The sequence below is a fragment of the Aotus nancymaae genome, unplaced genomic scaffold, assembly GCF_030222135.1.
Source record: "Aotus nancymaae isolate 86718 unplaced genomic scaffold, 86718_ANA_hifiasm-v0.15.2.pri h1tg000019l, whole genome shotgun sequence".
In the NCBI taxonomy this organism is placed as follows: domain Eukaryota; kingdom Metazoa; phylum Chordata; class Mammalia; order Primates; family Aotidae; genus Aotus; species Aotus nancymaae.
In genome coordinates, this window is record NW_026988431.1 from 29,823,811 (window position 1) to 29,844,465 (window position 20,655).

At 47.1% G+C, this 20,655-nt stretch overlaps 1 protein-coding gene across 3 annotated transcripts in view; it reads right to left on the reverse strand.

The window, feature by feature from the left end:
- KY (kyphoscoliosis peptidase) overlaps positions 1 to 19,884 on the reverse strand; it is a 55,626-nt gene extending 35,742 nt beyond the window's left edge. The window contains exons 1-3 of one of the 3 annotated variants that reach the window (XM_021666632.2): positions 19,687 to 19,884; positions 16,098 to 16,160; positions 11,948 to 12,010 (exon numbers count right to left, since the gene is read on the reverse strand). In XM_021666632.2, the coding sequence (XP_021522307.2) occupies positions 11,948 to 12,010; positions 16,098 to 16,160; positions 19,687 to 19,822 (262 nt within the window). In that variant the 5' untranslated portion in view covers positions 19,823 to 19,884. Of the gene's footprint in view, positions 1 to 5,899; positions 6,226 to 11,947; positions 12,011 to 16,097; positions 16,161 to 19,686 lie in introns of those variants that run through there. The other 2 variants (XM_012451175.2, XM_012451176.2) reach the window with 2 other exon arrangements.
- Between the last annotated feature and the right edge of the window lie 771 nt (positions 19,885 to 20,655).

Consider the following 20,655-nt stretch of genomic DNA (forward strand, 5'->3'; position numbering starts at 1 on the left):
GAGCACCCAGATACATAAAGCAAGTTCTTAACGACCTACAAAGAGACTTACATTCCCACACAATAATAGTGGGAGACTTTAACACTCCACTGTCAATATTAGATCAACAAGACAGAAAATTAACAAGGATATCCAGGACTTGAACATGGATCTGGACCAAGCAAACCTAATAGACATCTACAGAACTCTCCACCCCAAATCCACAGAATATACATTCTTCTCAGCACCACATCACACCTACTCTAAAATTGACCACATGATTGGAAGTAAATCACTCCTGAGCAAATGCAAAAGAACAGAAACCATAACAAACAGTCTCTCAGACCACAGTGCAATCAAATTAGAACTCAGGATTAAGAAACTAACTCAGAACCGCATACCTTCATGGAAACTGAACAACTGGCTCTTGAATGTTGACTGGATAAACAATGAAATGAAGGCAGAAATAAAGATGTTCTTCAAAACCAACAAGAATGAAGACACAATATACCAGAATCTCTGGGACATATTTAAAGCAGTGCCTAGAGGAAAATTTACAGCAATAAATGCCCACATGAGAAGCAAGGAAAGATCTAAAATTGACACCTTATCATCAAAATTGAAAGAGCTAGAGGAGCAAGATCAAAAAAACTCAAAAGCCAACAGAAGACAAGAAATAACTAAGATCATAGCAGAACTGAAGGAGATAGAGACAGAAAACCCTTCAAAAAATTAATAAATCCAGGAGCTGTTTTTTTTGAAAAGATCAACAAAATAGACCACTAGCCAGATTAATAAAAAAGAAAAAAGAGAAGAATCAAATAGATGCAATAAAAAATGATCAAAGGGATATCACCACCGATTCCACAGAAATACAAACTACCATCAGAGATTACTAAAAACCACTCTATGCACATAAACCAGTAAACCTGGAAGAAATGGATAAATTCCTGGACATTTGCACCCTCCCAAGCCTAAACCAGGAAGAAGTTGAAACCCTGAATAGACCAATAACAAAGGCTGAAGTTGAGGCAGCAATTAATAGCCTACCAACCAAAAAAAGCCCAGGTCCAGATGGGTTCACAGCTGAATTCTACCAGACATACAAAGAGGAGCTGGTACCACTCCTTCTGAAACTATTCCAAGCAATCCAAAAAGAGGGAATCCTTCCCAAATCATTTTATGAGACCAACATCATCCTGATACTAAAACCTGGCAGAGATTCAACAAGAAAAGAAAACTTCAGGCCAATATCCGTGATGAACATAGATGCAAAAATCTTCAATAAACTACTGGCAAACCAATTGCAACAGCACATCAAAAAGCTTATCCATCATGATCAAGTAGGCTTCATTCTGGGGATACAAGGCTGGTTCAACATATGCAAGTCTATAAACGTAATTCACCACATAAACAGAACCAAAGACAAAAACCACACGATTATCTCAATAGATGCAGACAAGGCCTTCAACAAAATTCAACAGCCCTTTATGCTAAAAACTCTCAATAAACTAGTTATCAATGGAACATATCTCAAAATAATAAGAGCAATTTACGACAAACTCACAGCCAATATCATACTAAATGGGCAAAAACTGGAAGCATTCCCTTTGAAATCTGGCACTAGACAAGGATACCCTCTCTTACCACTCCTATTCAATATACTATTGGAAGTTGTAGCCAGAGCAATCAGGCAAGAAAAATAAAGGGTATTCAGTTAGGAAAGGAGGAAGTCAAATTGTCTCCATTTGAAGACAACATGATTGCATATTTAGAAGACCATCGTCTCAGCCCAAAATCTCCTGAAACTGATAAGCAACTTCAGCAAAGTCTCAGATACAAAATTAATGTGCAGAAATCACAAGCATTCCTATACACCAATAACAGACCCAAAGAGAGCCAAATCAAGAACAAACTGTCATTTACAATTGCTACAAAGAGAATAAAATACCTAAGAATACAACTAACAAAGGATGTAAAGGACCTCTTCAAGGTGAGCTACAAACCACTGCTCAAGGAATAAGAGAGGACACAAACGGATGGAAAAACATTCCATGCTCAGGGTTAGGAAGACTTAATCTTGTGAAAATGGCCATACTGCCCAAAGTAATTTATAGATTCAACACTATCCCCATCATGCTACCTATGACCTTCTTCACAGAACTGGAAAAAAACACCTTAAACTTCATATGGAACCAAAAGAGAGCCCACATAGCCAAGTCAATTCTAAGCAAAAAGAACAAAGCTGGAGGCATCATGATACCTGACTTCAAACTATACTACTAGGCTACAGTAATCAAAACAGCATGGTACTGGTACCAAAACAGAGATACAGACCAATGGAACAGAAAAGATGCCTTGAAGGCAATGCCACACGTCTACAACCATCTGATCTTTGACAAACTTGACAAAAACAAGCAATGGGGAAAGGATTCCCTGTTTAATAAATGGTGTTGGGAAAACTGGCTAGCCATGTGCAGAAAGCAGAAACTGGACCCCTTTCTTACACCTTATACAAAAATTAACTCCAGATGGATTAAAGGCTTAAACATAAGACCTAACATCGTAAAAACCCTAGAAGAAAACCTACAAGAAAGAGAAATAAAAGGCATACAGATTGGCAAGGAAGAACTAAAACTGTCCTTATTCACACTTGATATGTCTGTCTACATAGAAAGTCCCAAGTAATGTACACGAAAAAGCTCCTAGAACTAATAAGTTAGTTTGGCATTGTCATAGTATACAAAGTTAACACACAAACATCAGTTGTATTTCTCTATATCGGCCATACACAACTGGAGATGGAATTTAAAAATAACAATTTCCCATAGTTCCAAAATTAAAATATTAGGTATAAATCTAAAAGAAACAAAAATGCTAAACGTGCAATAATCGCAGACTAAAAACTCCAAAATATGATCAAACAAATTAAACAATAGGACTTAAATAGATGTGGAGACATACCATATTTCAGGATTGGAAGACTTAAAATTGTCAAGTGGGCCATTCTCTCAAAATTGATCTATAGATTAAATGCAAGTTCAGCCAAACACTTTGGGGAAATTGTGCAGATACATAATTATAAAATTTAGATGTCAAGGCACAGGAACTGGATTAACTAAACTAATTTTGAAGGTTAATTAGTGGTTGGAGGACTCCCACTCTGATTTTAAGATGTATTAATGAAGCTGCTGTAATTACAACAGTGTGATATTGGCTAAAGCATAGATAAACAGATCAATAAAACAAAACAATAAAAAAATAGATTCACACCAACATGGCAAAAGGAATTTTTACAAAAGTGCAAAGGCAATTCAGTTGGAAAAAGGGCAAAAGAACAAATATTCTACCATAAAAGAGATTACGGATGGAAAATAAGCACATGAAAATATGTTCAGCATCATCACCCATTTGGAAAAGGCAAGTTAAAACCAAAATGAGACATCACATCTATTAGAAGAGCAATAATATACAACTGACCCTTGAACAACATGGGTTTGAACTGCATGAGTCCACTAATATGCTGTGTTTTTTCCTACTAAATGCAGATGGAAAGTACTGTTTGCAGGATGCAAAACTCACATAGAGAGGGCCAACTTTTCCTATATGGGGTTTCTGCAGGGACAACTGTGGGACTTGATTATGTCCACATTTGGTTATACGTGGGTGGTCCTGGAACCAATCCCCCATGTATACTGAGGGGTGACTGTAATTTAAAAATAGTGATAATATCATATGCTGACAAGGATGCAGAGAAACAGGATCTCATATATTGCTAGTGGGATTGTAAAATAGAACAGTCACTCTGGAAAATAGTTTGGCAGTTTCTTATAAAACAAAACATGTACTTACCATACAACCTAAAAATTGCCCTGTTGGGCATTTATCCCAGAGAAATGAAAACTTATGTTCACACAAAAACCTGTACACAAATGTTTATATAGCAGCTCTATTCATAATCACCCCAAACTGGAAACAACTTAAATCTCCTTCAACAAGTGAATGAATAAACAACCTGTGGTACATCCATATCTAGAAATAGTTCTTAGCTGGGTGTTACGGCTCATGCCTATGATCCCAGCACTTTGGGAGGCCAAGGTATGTGGGTCACTTGAGGTCAGGAGTTTGAGACCAGCCTGGCCAACATGGTGAAACCCCATCTCTACTAAAAATACAAAGATTAACTGGCGTGGTGGCAAGCATCTATAACCCCAGCTACTCAGGAGGCCGAGGCAGGAGAATCGCTTGAACCTGGGAGGTGGAGGTTGCAGTGAGCCGAGATCGTGCCACTGCACTTCAGCCTGGACAGCAGAGAGAGACTCTGACTCAAAAGAAAAAACAAACAAACAAAAAACCAACTTCTCAACAATATAAAGGAACTCTTAAGAATGATGGGAGGATTAGAGTCCACACAATATAATTTTAAGAGGACAATAGAACTGCTGTATATCCTGATCATGGTGGTGGTTACATGAATCTATGCATATGTTAACCATGAGTACTATACACTACAAAAGTATATTAATTTAAAATAAAAATTAGAGCAAAAATATCAACCACACAAAAAAACCCAAGCAGAATTAAAACAAAAACTTGGATGGTACAGAAAGATATAAAGTAGAAAGTGAAAATCCGTTGAGACTTCATTTCTACATTTAAAAATCCAAAGCAGAATTATAGTAAACATATTTTTCATAACCTGCTTTCTTCATTTAAGTCTTTACATATCAGTGAGCATAGCCATATGTTATCATTTCAAATGGCTGTATGTATAGTATTCTATTTTGTAGATGGTTTATAATCCATATAAGCAATCGTTTTTTGTTGAATATTTAGCTTTTCACAAATGTTTTGCTATTAGAAATGATGCGAAGAACACTCTGATACATACATCTTTGTATGTATGTAAAGTGATTTGCACATTTTGCAAATCAGATCCTTTGGATAAATTCCTAAGTATGATCAAATAATATGGAGATTTTAAAGATTTTTGTTAGATATTGGCAAAAGTTTCCTATGAATGATTTTATTGGTTTATGATCTCATCAGCAATGCAAGAGAATACTCATTTGGCACATTCTTCCTGTGATTGATTGCAAAATTGGTCAAAAAGTGCAATACTTTGCACTTCCTCCCAATGAGAGGTCTTGTGTTCCACCCCTTGAATTTGGGCTGGCCTTTTCACTTGGTTTGGCCAATTAGCACATGGCAGAAGTGATGTTGTACAAATTCTGATCCTATGCTTCTAGAGACTTTGAAGTCATCCATTCTCATTCTTGGGATCCCAGCCATAACTGCCATGTGAATGAGCCAGGCTGTAGATGAGAAACTACATGGAACAAAGCATAGCCTCTCAGGTGAGGCTATCCTAGACCAGCTGGTCTCCAGCCAACCCACCAGCTGACCACAAACACATGAGCAAGTCCAGCCGAGATCCAAGATCACCTGGGTATGGCTGCAATGAGAATTCCCAGCCAACCTACAGATTTGTGAGCTAGTAAATGCTTATTGTTTAAAGCTGATAAGTTTTGTGGTGGTTTGTAATGCAAAAATAGATCACATATACACTCACTGATGTTTGGTTTTATCAACCCTTTAAATTTTTATCAATGAATAATAATACCTGGTTGCTTTGTATATTTCTTTAGTTTTACTGTGGTATTCTTGGCACATATTTACTTGCCATTTTAAATTCTTATTTTGTGACTTGGCTATTTTCCTATTGCTGTATTGTTTTTTCCTTATTGGTTTTGTAAAACCTCCTTTTACTAACCTTTTGCTTGCTAAATGCATTGCAATTATTTTTTCATAGAATAACAATACTGTCTTTTTTGTGTAGCTCATAAACTTGCTCTGCATGCCAAAGAGGGTCATTCTCAAACAATTTGAAAAGATACAACGTGGCCTCCACAAAGCATACCTTTGAAGGGGTTCACATTCATTTTGAAGTGTAGTTTCTAGCATATTCAATGTTGAGAGAAAATCAGCCTTTTGAGTTTATAACTAAAACATTAAGCATTTCAGCATTCACAGCATAATTCTGTTCTGGTCGTAGGATCAGATGCTGTCACCATCAGCAGCAAGTACTTCCTGTGTGTCTTCCCATGTTGTGTGAGGCACCGGCCTGTTCTCCTTCACCTTTTCACTTTCTCCACCTCAAACCCTCGGAGATGTCTTTTAAAATGAGTGCTAAGTGGTACTTGACTTCAAGATGCCTTGTGAAAAATGAATTGAGAAACATGCTCACTCTCTCCCCTCTCGTAGGTCACAATACACAACAAACTGAGTAGTTCTGTAGTAAAGAACTCTGTTTGACCCAGTACTATTTTGTCAAACACAATTTAGAAAATGCTGAACTGGAACAATCTCCATAAGCTTAGAGAAACTGCGAAAGTGAACAGCTTGCTGGCATAGGGTTCAACAACAAATCTTTTCCCCAAACTTCTCATAATGCCCAGGTACTTCCAAGTACTCCCAGTTCAGCTATGTCTCTTTATGAAAGAGTGATCAAAATGAAAAACAAATTGCTTATTAAAGCCCCTCCAGGGCAGGGTGTTGAGGTGGGCTCACTTTCGCAGCACGGCCCTGGCCCAGAAGCTCCAGCCATCACTATTCCTAATCCCGTCTCTCCTTTCTGCAGTTCCTCTTCCCTCTGGGACAGGGGTCGATGTCCAACATTCTCCTGAATCTCACTTCCTGGTTCTCCCCCAAAGCTGTGCTGCTGCTTAGCATTCCCTCAAGGAAAACAGCAACTTTCTCAGCCTTGCTGATCTGTGTGGGAGTGTGATTCCTGTTCTCACTTACAGGTGTGTGAAGGCACCATTGGGAGGCTTTGCTGGCTCCAGGGACTGGGCTTGGGCTGGACAGGCTGTCTCAAGGGGAAGAGCATTCACAATAGAGCTTTATGCTTCCTTGAGGCATGGGGTGGAGAGAGTTTGCTGGCTATGACACTCCTGTATCAAGCAAAACTTTTAATTTAAGAAAAAATATTAATTTGGCCAATCGCTAACAGAGAGTAGATCATCATTTGGGGCAAAATTCACAGTCAGATCTAAACCTAAGTACAGCTTAAGTACAGTACAGTACATATTCTAATCTTGACTATTAACCATCACAACCAAACCTACAGGAGGCCCTCCCTGGGATTCCAGGCTGGTTGGCTGGCCTCTCTCATGCACCCCTCCCCAGCTCCACCAGTGGTCGACAAAATCACATTTCTGAAGCTGCAGCTTTGGCCATCTGAGTTAAGAGCATGTTAGTGATTATTTTCAGTTAATCCTAAGAAGTGGCTCCCTGGCGCCTTTCCTAGACCCTGCCGGCTCTCCTTGCTCTTCCCCGCCCTCTCAGAAACAGCACACAGGCAAGCACAAGCATGTCCGCATGCTTACTGCCCTGGGCCTGCCTTTCACCCAGGCAGGTTTCTCCTACCTGACAGCTGCTCTCCAGATCTCTTCAGGTTTCAATCAGGATTTACCTAAAGGCCCAATTGGCTCAGAACACCTAACGCAGGATGGCAAACAGGTTTCATGTTTTTCATTAACTCTGACTGATTGGAAGTGGCTGCCTGAAGTGATCAATTAACAAAGACTGTCAAGTGTGTGTGTGTGTGTGTGCACGTGCGCACGTGCCTGTGCACATGCATGTGGGTGTATATGTGTGTGTAGAGGTCGTGGGATTCATGTGAAATATTTGCCATCATTGGTTTAAGGTGTTTGTTAACGTTTTCTATAACAGGTTGGCACATTTACAGCTTTGTTTTTCTACCTTGGAGGTTTTTTTTTTTCCCCTGCAGTAGCTTAGAGTCAGGAAAACCTTAGCTAAAGCACTGGTAGTTTTAAATAGTCCCTGGTTAGGTATTCAGTAGAAACATGCTGTGGTTCCACCCAGGATGCAGTAATCAGGAAGTGGAGAGCAGTGACATCCCAGAGATGAGCATGCTAGATGGTGACAGGGACTGTCTAGCTTTGTAGAACATGATGGAGCACCACCCTTAGGGGGTACTGCCAGACACAGCATGAAAACCCCGTTCAGCAGCTCTGATTATGAGATGACAACCTAGTGTTCCAGAGCTCAGGGCTGAGACTGTTTGGGCATTGGCTGATGTGCATGATGCAGGGCATTGATGGCAGCCCTGACTGCCCCTGGCTGCCATTAGGATCTGAAAACACACGACCATTCATGATTCCTTCTATGGGCTGGAGCTCCAAAGGGAGGTCTGAGGTCTGGAAACATGGCACTTTGACCCCAGTGCACACATGATCAAAGAAGGCTACCCCACAGAGCGTTTGCATGGGGATAAGGGCTGATGACCTTGAAGGACAGAAGCCCCAACAGAAAATTGACTCCTCAAGAATGTCCTTTGGGGCCAAGCATGGTGACTTACGCCTGTAATCCCAGCACTTTGGGAAGCTGAGACAGGAGGATTACTTGAGCCCAGGGGTTTAAGACCATTCTGGACAACATAGTGAGACCCCGTTTCTACAAAAAATAAAAAAATTAGCCATGTGTGGTGGCATTCGCTTGTGGTCCCAGCTACTCAGGAGGCTGAGGAAGGAGGATTGCTTGAGCCCAGGAGTTTGAGGCTGGAGTGAGCTGTGATCACACCTCTGTACTCCAGCCTGGGCCACAGAGTGAGATCTTGTCTAAAAAAAACAGCAAAAAAAGAGAATGTCCTTTGCAGCGGTTCCTTGTGATTACTCTCCGTCCATTCAACCTACACATCTATAGATCATCTCCAAAGCCCCTTCCCATGACCCAAGATTCCAACGTTCCTTTGCCACCTGTTGCATAAAGTCTACCACTGAAAGAGGCTGAGGAGGAGGGAAAAAGTTGAACCATTCTTAGCAACAAGTTTGGACTGAAATCTTAGACTGCACGTTGAGGGTGGGGATTGGGCGGGGTGCTGCAGCCAAATCCACACCACCAGATTGGTTCCTGTCCCATACGGAGGAGACAGTATGGTGGAGTAGTTAAGCCCACTGGTTTCGAGAGCACACAGACATGGTTCAACTTCTGGGTCTGTTACGTGCTAACTGTGAGACTTCAGGCAAGTTACCTAAATCTCTCTGAGCTTCAGTTTCCCTATCTGTAAAATGAGGATGATAACCTTTCACAGAAGGTGGTTGTGGAGATTAAATGAGGTGAGCCGTGAGAGGGGCTTAGCTTGATTTCTGGCACACACCAAGTGTCCCACCTCTGGTCACTGCTGTTACTGTGATAGAAGTTCCAAGAAGGCTTCTCTGGGGGCTGGTGTGGTTCACAGAACAGAGCCCAAAGGTTGTCAAAACTCATGAGATGGATAGGAAAGTGGCACACGGAGTGATGATTCCCTGGCCACTGCTTTCCAAAATGGCAGGTGCCAGCACCAACCTCAGCAAGGCCAAATTTGAATTCATGTTTTTTTCTTCTCTTCCTGCTCTTCCTGCATCTCCCTCACCTTCATCCTCCCCATTGCTCAGGTCCCAAGCCTTGACTCCTCTCTTTCTCTTATACCCCAAATACACACCTTGGGGAAACCTCTCTTGCTGGATTATCATGATGCCTCTCAAGGGATTGTCTTGCTTCAGCCTTGCCCCCTCTATTTATTCTCTATCCATCGGAGGCTGTCACGTCTACAACCATCTAATGGTTTTCAATCGCACTCAGATTAGAAGCCTCCCAGGCCCTGCCAACTCTGCCCTGTGTCCTCTCTGGCTCATCTCCTGCTCCCACAACCTTGCCCATGTCCCCCCACCCCCGCAGCACAGTTGCCTGCTCCCTGAACACCCAGCATGCTCCTGCCTGGGGCCCATCATGCTCACTGCTCCCTCTTCTGGAAGCTCTTCCCCACATACCCATGTCTTTTACGCCTTCACCCCTTTCCTGGCTTAGGTGTCACTTTATCAGTGAGGCCTTTCTCACCAACTCTACTTTAAATTGTCCCCTGGGATAGGCTGAAGAATGGTCTTTAAAGATATCCATGCCAGAATCCCTGGAACCTGTGAATGTTGTCTTATGCGGTAAAGAGGACTATGCGATGTGATTGAATTCAGGATTTCGAGATAGAGAGACTGTCCTGATTATCTGGCTGGCCCTGAGTACAATCACACATATCCTTATACAAGGGAGTCACAGGGAGATTCAACTATCTATAAGCAGAGAAGGCCATGTGACAATGGAAGCAGAGATTGGAGTGAGGCAGCCACAAGCGAAGGTGGGCCTGCAGCCTCTAGCAGCAGGAAGAGGCAAGGAACGAATGCACCCCTAGAGCCTCCAAAAAAAGCAGGCCTGACTGACACATTGACCTTAGCCCCACGAAACTGATTTTGGACTTCTGGTCTCCAGAAGTGTAAGAGAATAAATCTGCGGTATTTTAAGCCACCTCATTTGTGGAAATTTCCTATAGCTGCTATAGGAAATGAATATACAACCCTGCGCACCCCCAGCCCCCCATACCCGCACACACCCCGTATCATCCTTTCTGCTTTACTTCCCCCTCCAGCCTTATTTGGCTCAGGGCGCTTGACTTGTTAGGATTGTCTGTGTCCCCTCTCTAGGATGCCAGCTCCACAAGGACAGGAGCCTTCATCTGTCTTCTTCACCAACTGGTGCTAATCCACTCTCATTATAGCCAGATATCTCTGAGTCTTTTAGTGTTGAGCTGTGTACAGTGGAGCTCATTTTAGAGAAGCCACAGGGTGTGGGCTTGTCCTTGTGGTGCTCAGGGCTGGTGGCAGGTCCTGCTGGGCCCCCAGAGGTTTCTAAGGCCTGTCCTGAGCTGCATTCCCAGGAATTCTGGCCTAACAGGACCCTGGCCTGTACTGTGAGGAGAGCCAGCTCCCCCATGCTGGTAACCCCAGTTGGCTGGCCTTTCATCACTACCTGCCAGTGCCTTTCTATAGAGGAGCTGGTCCACCTGTATTTCAGAGATCAACTCCCTGAGAGGTTCCAAACCTCCAGGGCCTCCAGAGTCCTCCTGTTTCATGTGGTGCATGGGGGAGGGCGCTGCCTCTGAATTGGATCAGATAATTTCCTTACAGGTTAGGACATCAGCTCTCAGAGCAAGCATGGTGAACTCTTATGGCTGAGGCTGTGAGAGCACTCAGACACCAGGGCCCAGTATTTAATGCAGAGCAGTTCACTAAGGTGGTGCGGGAGTCTCTAAATGGCCTCCCATCACCACGGCTGTGGGGCCCTCCTGTCTCTCTCTTGCCATGTGCTCAGATCCGTCAACTGTAGAGTCAGTGATGCCCTTGCCTGCCTTCCCTGAGTCCCCAGAGCCTGTCCCCCAAAAATGAGGACTCCCCAGGAAGGGGCCTCTCACTCTGCCTTGCTGTGGCAAACTCACTGGGTGGGAGGCCCTGGGAAGGCTCAGTCTCAGCAGGAGAGGCTGAAGAACCGCTACAGCTTGGGACAAGGGAGGGCTTGTATGCCATGAGCCAGCAGGGGGAGGCTGGTTTCTAGGGGAGATGAGGAAGGAGAGATGTGTGAAGGTTAACAGCTGAGGTCTTGTTGGGGGTCAGACTGCCCGGCTGGTACTCTTGCTGGCCATGTGAGCTTGGACACATGACAGCCTTTCCAAGCCTCAGTTTCCTCATCTATAATATGAGGATGGTCAGGATTGCTGTGAAGCTTAATTTTCATGAGAATAAGCGTGTAAGTGGCTTGGCAGGGTGTCTGGCACATGGTTAGCATTCAACAAATGTTGAATGTTGAATAATGATGATAGTATGACGATGACAGCAGTGGGCTCTGAGGCCCACGGGCTTTATTTCTTGATCTCAGGGTGAGGGGAAGCCTCAGACTGTGCAGCCTCTTGCTGCTTCCTGTGAGACTCAGGTAGAGGAAAAGGGTTTTCCAACATCCATGGGAGCAGAGAGGACCCTGCTCCCCATAGTCTGAGCTCCACATCCTGGGCTGTTGCTGGCTGGAGCATCAGGTCTGGGCACACATCTGCAGGGGAGCTCACAGCTAGTGGCGAATCACTTACCTTGGCTGTCGTAGGAAGTGATGACCTGGGGCTGCTGAGGGTGCTGCTTCTCCACCAAGTTTTCTATTTAAGGAAGACAGAGAGGCCTGCAGTGACCACTGGGGAATTTTCCTCAGGCAGAGCAGAGAGCTGTATGTGTTTGCAAGACAGGTGAGCTGGTGGGTACCAAGCACATCCCCAGGCCTAAATGTGTGCACACCCTCACAGTGTGCACATGCGCAAACCAGCACAATGACACTGTGCATGGAGGCAAATGCCTGGAAGCCCATGTGCACACATCCCTTGCACTTCTTAGCTGGTGCTAGCACAGACTGGGTTTCTTCTGGAACAGGCTACCAGTATTCCATGGTCTTTGTAGCCATAACTCCCAACTCTGGTGTCACCAGGCACAGTTTCAAAGCCCTGTCCCATACACAGATGGCTTGTTGATCTTCACACCTTTCTATGGAGCAGGCTTGGAGGTTCTGACCTGGGACTTGGACCCCAGGTCTTCTGACTCCCAGTTGAGCCTCCTCCTCCTTTTTTTTTTTTTTTTTAAGATTCAGTCTCACTCTTGTCCACCAGGCTGGAGTGCAATGGCGGCATGATCTCGGTTCTCTGCAACCTCCACCTTTAGGGTTCAAGCGATTCTCCTGCCTCAGCCTCCCAAGTAGCTGTGATTACAGGTGCATGCCACCACGCCCGGCTAATGTTTGTATTTTTAGTAGAGATGGGGTTTCACCCTGTTGGCCAGGCTGGTCTCGAACTCCTGACCTCAGGTGATCCACCCACCTCAGCTTCCCAACTTGCTGAGATCACAGGCGTGAGCCACCGCGCCCGGCCTCCTGCTTCTTAATGAGAACAGCGGGGCCAGCCTGCCTCCTACTCCAGCCTAGCAGTTGGGATGATATGTAGTTTGTTTCTGTTTCACAAACATTTGCAGGGTATGAACTCTATGCACATTCTCTCCAATCGCTGGGATATTTCTGTCCCTGAGACAGAGTTGTCCTCAGAGCCTAGTGGGGTCAGGCTGCCGTGGAGCGATGCCTGATTCCTGCCATAGGCCGGGAAGAGGGAGCTCACAGGCTTACTTGCCCTCCTACAGGAAGCATGACCGTTCCTCCCTTCTTTACAGCTGCTGCCATGGCCTGCTCTGACTGAGGCTGCCCTTGAGCCTCTGCTTCAGAAGGGCAGGAGGAGAGGCTGTGGGCAAGGGGAGGATTGTGGCAGCTGGGGGTTCCCTCACCACTACCAGCCTGGCCTGCCATCTTCTCTCTATAGCTTCCTGCTGGCCTGCAGTGGGCTTGTCACTGGAAGTGACCTCTGGGACCAGTGCCTCTGTCTGGAAACAAGTATGCCTCTGGGGCCTTAGCCTGAACAGGTCCATTTAGATGATTCTTCTTGTGCAGATCAGCCACTCAGTGCTTCCCATGCCTGGGCTTACACAGAAGCCAATCAAGGTAGGGGGTGAGGTACTGAGCCAGGCTGGATTTATGATCCACCTGGCAGGGTCTTGCCCTGGAAAGGCTGCCTGCTTCAGCATTCTCCTATGAACAGGCCCAGCTAGGTCCCTAAGCCCCACACTAGTCAGCTGAGGGCCAGGTCCACTGTGTATTCCAATACAGGGTGAGGTGGCATGCGGGACTGGAGCCCCAGACCAGACTCAGGCGAGGCCAGGGAGGCCAGGGCCACCTCCTGTAGGCACAGCTGGCAGTGCCTCGGCTGGCTGAGGGAGGAAACAAGATCTGGGAAGGGAATCCTCAAGGAGGGTGATTGGCTGGCATAGCTGCTGTGGGGTATTTATAGTCAGGGCTGCACAATTGGTTTCCCTTTAGCTGTGGAGCGTCAGTCCCTGTGCTGCTAGGCAGACTTCAGCCAGGACCAAGGAAAGCAGCCAATCACAGCAGGGGAAGCCCGTTGCTGGGCAAGCTATTGGGGTGGGGTGGCGGGGGTGAGGAGGTGGCTGGACCCAAACACCTGCTGCTTGGAAAAGTTTGGAGCTCTCTAGTCTCCCCAACACCCTGCCAATGCCCCAGCCCAAGCAGTGCGCAGGGTAGCAAGAGGGGGAAAATGTGCCCTTCTGGATCAACCCTGTGCTCAGCAGTGTCTGTGTGCATGCCACCAGCACATGCCATCAGCCGCTTCCTTCTCAGAGGGAAGCCATCCAGTTACCAGGGCTGGGCGGCCTGCTGGTTCCCAGGGCTGGGTGCCTTGGGCACGAGTAAGGAAGGTATAAGAAAAGGTCAGCTTCAATACCTGCGCCCAGCATCTCAACATCAGAAAACACAGAAAGAAACTAATTTTAATTTCTGCATGCATGCAAGCATACCATTTGAAAAATAAATGAAATTTTGTTTTCATATGTTGGTGGAGTGGTGGAAGCGTCATTTTTTTCTGGGCTCAGGGCCTCTGTGGAGCTTCTCTCCAGCCCTGCATTTACCTGAAACTCCTAGTTCTCATGGTGGTTTTGCAAGAACTATTTTAATCATCCTCTATCAGCTGACACACAGTGCTAAGATCCACTTCATGTCTTTTACTAGAGTCTTATAATGGTCTTGTAATAGTCAATGTGTCACTTTGTGTTTTGTGATATTTTCCCACTAACCTTCTCCCAAATCAGAAACCCAGAAGACAGTAAAAATAGAATGATTTCAGTATATTTCAATCCTCTCCTGATGTAATAACATGCCTGAGAAGCCCTAAGATGAGTTTCAGACAACTCAGGCAAGGTATAAGACAGCTGCAGCCAACAAGGACGCTGTGCTTCTTTGGTTCCACCTGTGGCTTGCTTGCCCACTCACCCACTCACACATGGCCTAGCAAGCCTGCTTTGCATGCCCTGGATGGCCATTTCTGTGGCTAACAGGGTCTGATTCTTATTAAAATTCTCAATAGCCCACAGCAGAGTTCTGTTAGCTCTGGTGTCTACTTTAGTAGAGCTAAAGCTGGCACGTCTACCAGCTGATGGCCCATCTAGCAAGGTTGGGGAAGCCGTTGCACCCATGCGTGCCTATCAGTTAGGACACAGAGGGGTGCCTCCCTGGCAGTGGTATGGCAGGGCGGGTGTCTCAAGGACTTTTACCAAAGGCAGGGGACACAGGAAGACTCTTCACCTCCAGGGTGTTAGGACTCACCCGCAGTGTATTATGATTCCAGTCATTTTAATGTAGCCCCCTGAGGGCAGGGTTCTTGGTTGCCTTGTTGACTGTTTCATTTCCAATACTTAGAATCAGGTCTGGCACAAAGTAAGCACTATAGGCATTTGTAGACAGAATGAGTGAATGAATTCACTTGTAGAACTTCATCTTTCCCTTTCATTATTGTCAGAAGGATGGTAGAACATAGCAATTTAGTCCTAATAATTTGCAATCCTATTTCCACATTTGTGTCATTGAGAGTGGTTCCTTCAGACTGCATTTGATAAGCCAGTCATCTGATTCCCAGGCCCACATAGCTGGGGGCTGATGGAGTTTTCTACTGGGGCTCTGGGAGCAGAGGTTTGACCCCTATTGGAATCCTCACGTGCCCACTGTGCAATGTCCCTGATGTTTGTCCCTGGAGGCTGGGCTAATAAACTCTAAAGGGAACAGAATAAAGCCCATTATAGTTGGCCCCTTAGTGTTCCCAGAAAGATCCTCGGCCTAGGGCAGCAGATGCCTGGCACCAGAAAAAAGAGGCGTTGGATGCTGACTTCTTATTGTATTTAGGGTCCTAGGCCAGCAGGGAGCTAATATACACCCCTTGAGTGGCATCTTCTCATGCTTCAAGTCATACTGACCTAAGGCAGACCACTGTACTCTCTGTTGGGAAACATTTTCAAACGATGGATGGCTTGCACCACATAAGCAGCCTTGCCTCTCACGGGAGCACTCAAACCTCACCATCCCAAGGGACGTTAAGTCCTCCCCTACAGCTCAGCCAGCAAACAAATGGGTGCTCAAGTTCCTGGCACTGCTCTTCAGCTACAGGCTCCAGGACAGCAGGGTACCTGACACCAGGGAACATTTCCCACAGTCACAGTAGCCCTAGAGGCCTGGCTGGCTCAGGAGCGGCCACTATCTGTTCAGTGGTTGGATGTCTAGGGCCAGTCTTCAAACAAGTGAAACCCAATGCTTCCAGTTATTATTCAATGTATTAAATCCTATAGGTTGACAGAAAAAAGAGAATTTACCATGCAGGTCATTCCCTTCTAACTTCTGCCATCTTCGGACTCCATTTCCAACGCCTTGGAATCCTGCAAAATAACAAGTTTCTCTGAGGCGGGAGACCCAGGGCAAGAGTGATGTACCAGTTGCAGACTTATCTTGGTTCTGGTAGAGGAGGTGGATTTTGGCTCTCTTGGAATCTGAGAGAGGCTGCCCATGAATAAGATGCACTTGAAGGAATGAATGCAACTCTCAAAATTCAAACCATTAAAAGTCAAAACAGTTTTCACGGGCAGTGGGGTTGGTTATCAGGTTCATTTGGGGAGAATTTCTGTAGTACAGATGCCCGTTTCCACTCCCACCTCTCCACTGCACACATATGAAAGCATTATTTTAGAAGTCACTTGCTATCCATGTTGCCTGCCTATTTCTGTATGTGCTGAATCACCCACTTTTAGAGTCTTGATATAAAGTGGGGGGAATTGGGCAAAGACCGTCAATCCAATGGGAACTGAAAATGACGGTTGCCTGTTCTCTTGGCCTCCCTTGCAGCTAGAGGGTGCACACGTATGGTCTAGCCATGGCCAATCAGAAGAACCTGTGTTCCACTCTGCCTTGGGACCTGGTGATGCAACAGGGAAGGGAAGGAAAGCTCTCACTCTGGCTGCGGCTGGAAGTGGTAGCCGCAAGGTCGAGTTCCTGGCACAGCATGGGGATACGTTCTGGCAGCAGGAGCTGCTGCAATAAAATTGAGATCCTGGCACGGAAGGAGTATCCAGTGCTCCTTGGTGGCCGAGGAGGTTTCCTCAGCAGACCAGCTCTGTGGTGCTGCTTATGGCACTGTTCCTGGAAGCTCAGCCTTGAGTCTTATTCTCCAGCCCTCTCAACCACTCAGGGGCTGCCACTCCCTTCTTAACACCTTTTTTTTCTGCAGAGTTCCCCATAGCCAGTGCCAGTGGCTTATCACTTGGAATCCTCATGACCCACCTATGGAGTAGAATACACAAATCATGTAGACTTTTGGGATAAGACCTAAGACTTCATTGGGAGGCCAAGGCAGGTGGATCACGAGGTCAAGAGATCGAGACCATCCTGGTCAACATGGTGAAACCCCGTCTCTACTAAAAATACAAAAAATTAGCTGGGCATGGTGGCGCGTGCCTGTAATCCCAGCTACTCAGGAGGCTGAGGCAGGAGAATTGCCTGAACCCAGGAGGTGGAGGTTGTGGTGAGCCGAGATCGCGCCATTGCACTCCAGCCTGGGTAACAAGAGCGAAACTCTGTCTCAAAAAAAAAAAAAAAGACCTAAGACTTCAAAGCTCGTTGGGTCTTGCTGCAAGCAGCTGTAGGTTATATCCTCTACCGCCGCAAGAGTATATGCACTCTACTTTCTGATAGGAGTTGAGGGACTTCAGGAACATTTTGGAGAAGCATTTTTCTAGGGAAATGACTGGGAGGATGTTAGTGCCTTCAAGAAATGGGAGGGAACATCTGCTGGCTCTGCAGCCTGAATTCCTAGTGACCTAGCCTGTCCACACTCTCCGTGCCTTCTTGTCCCCCCGACTCTTTGCTTCCACAAGGTCACCAGCAGAAGAGCCACTGGTTACAGATTACTCCATCCTCTGTTTTGCAACAATAACTGAGCTCTTATCTTTTCTGACATGGAGCCTAGGCCCTCTTTTACATAGCCAAGGAAAATCCACTCTCCAGTGGAGGACCTGGAGTGTGGAGGGGAAAGGAGGAGATATCTGGAAGTGAGCATGGGTTTGTTTTAGATCTTTGCACCCAAGGGAGGCCTTGGGCATTTTCCTCCCTTAGGCTGTGTTTCAAGGAGTGGGTCTGCAAGCTGGCTTAGCCTGGGGTCTCCGGAATATCATTGCTGCCCACCAGGCATCGAAAACCATGCACTTTCCCTCTTCTCTGCTCTGGTTGTGAATAAGTGATACAGCTCTCTACACTATCCTTCAAAGCATCTGTGAGAAACCGCTGTCAGAAAAATATTTGGAGAAAAAGATCAGCAGAAAGGGCCCAGCAATTAGGGATCTTTTTTTCTCTACCATAGTCATGAGAGTGAGTACATTAGTCTGGAGTCATGGGGAACTGGCGCTAGGTGTTGGGCACCTCTCAGGGCAGTCCTGATGCCTGGTATTTCTGGGGCTTCTCTGCATTCTTTGTCCTCTCTAGTGTCAGAGCCTTTCAAGAGATGTGATCAGAGAGGATTGGGAGTAGGGGACTCCTGGGCCGACCTGGAACTAGGCCTCACCACACACTGGAGAAGGCCTTTTGGACAGTGGTGTGTGTATTCAGAGCAGTCTCATTTCTATCGAAAAGTTGATGACCTCTGCTGATTTTCTAACTACAAATACCCTGGGCGGGCCATTTCCTCTTCTCCCAACAGCAAGTCTGAGAACTAAAAAGTCAACCAATCCAAACAACTCCTGCTTCAGTCAGGAATCAGTCCTAGAGTGCTGGTCAGTATACTCAGCCCTTCAGAATCTGTTTCTTTCCCCTGCCTGCCTTCCCAAGAGGTCCCCAGGGCTCTGGGCGCAGCTCCAGCCTATGTGTCTGGTAGTGGCAAGGACATCACAGCACCACTGCTTTAGCAAGGCAGGTGGAACGTGGATCCTCAATGTGCACAGAGGCTCTGGGAACAGAAGAACCAGGGGCAGAGCAGGAGCAGGAATTCCAAGGAGCTCCAGAGCTGGAGGAGAGGAGGGAGGCAGAAATCATCCTCCTGCATGGCTGCCAGGCCTAACTCCTAAAGAACTGGCTCACAGTCCACCTGGTGCATCCTCACACCAGCCTCCGAGACAGCTTGTGATCCAGGACCCTGAAGTTCTCTGGTTTCTCAGGGGCTTATTTAACCTCCATTGCACTCTATTCACATTGTGTTCTGTCGTCGGGAGAACAGAGAGGCCTGGATCCTGCTTTCCACAATCACTCTATAAACAGTCAGTTTACCAATCTACAATTTGCAAATTTACCCAGAAAGTATGTAGGACAAGTAAACTTGATGGATAAGTTCAAGTGGAGACAGCAGGTTTCAAATCTTACCCTATCCCAACCTGCGTTCCTTTTACGCCTTTCATACCTTCCATCTATAGGAGGCTGCGAGAAAGTCTCAAGAAAGGAGAAACTGAGGCTGTAAATCGTGCAAGGCCACACAGGGAGCTCCCCGTCTCAAAGTCTGACTCAGCACAAAGGTTTCCCTGCGTCGGGTGTGCCCTGCAGTGTGCTGTAGGGGGAGCAGGCCTCTGCTACCCATGAGTCAGGCCTGAGGCTCTGGCCCCCTTCCTCCACGGTATCTTCCAATTCTGCTCTATACCCGTCAGGGAGTGGCTCGGAGGAAAAAGACTCCCTGGGGTGACGGAAGCACCCACAGGCCTGCACAGGGAGTCAAACTGGGGCAATCACGGGGCTGCGCGTTGCCACGGGACTGCGCGTTGCCACGGGACACTGGTGACACCGCGGGGAAGCGATGGCAGCCTTGGGGGAGAGGGTCGGGCTCGCTGACCTCGTTCAGGGGAGCAATGGGCGCCCCCCGGCGGGCGGGCCCCTGTGGCGAGGAGACCGAGGTGCCGGGGGACGCAGGGACGTGGGTCGGGCGCGCGTTACCTCCTCGGCGCTGCAGCAGTGCGCTCGGGTCCGCCTGCTGGTCTGAGTGCGTGCCCTGTGCGGCGCGGCGCTTCTCCGAGTGCACGATCAGCAGCATGTCGATAGACACGGTGTTGATGTCCTTCTTCAGCTCCATGGTGCCGCCTCCCTTCCGACCTGGGCGCCGCGGCCGCACGCTAGGCTGCTTGCACTGCAAATGGCCCCCTGCGCGCCGCTGCCCAACTCGGGAGAGGGCGAGGGCGCGGGAGAGGGCGCTCCCCCACCGCTGGAGCCGCCGGGCTCCGCGTTTCGCTGACTCTGCCAAACACGCCATTAGGGCCTGCCTGGGAGGGCGCTACCCTAATGAAGCGGCTCTAAGTCACCTTTGAAAGGAAATCCCGGGGCCAAGCCTTGACCTGCACCGGGGCTACAGTCGGCAGAGGCCCGCCAGTCCAGGGTCTCCCGCCCCTCGCCCCTGCCTCCTGCCCGGTGCACTTGGAGCGCTGGTCCTGAGCTCCAGGACTTCTCCGCGGGATGAGTGCTGCCTCATCCCCACGGTCTCTGGGGGTTTCCCCAGAGGGCCCAGAGCCGACCTCCCACGAGAAGCCACTGGCAAATACAGAAATCGCACAGTGCTGTCAACACTGAGAGTTGGTTCAGGAAAAGGAAAGGCAACAAAGGGATCCAGATTGAATTGCAAGATGTGCAGAAATTGACCAAGTTTTGGCTTCGACCTCACTCATTCCCTGGGTGGGTTTTGGAGGTTGACAGCTCTCTCCCTAGGAGACAATTGGGTGGGGTGTTGGAGTCAGGAGCTCCCCACCGATTACAGCCCCTCCAGAACTTGGAGCATGCCCACTGAGTATCAAGCTAACGATCCTCTTTGGTCTGAAAGCAAAGACTTAAAATCTCTATTCCTTCTAGAAGCCTGGCTCCTGCCCTGTGGGGAAGGTGGGAGGTGGAGAGGAGGAGGCTGGGGCACAGGGAGCT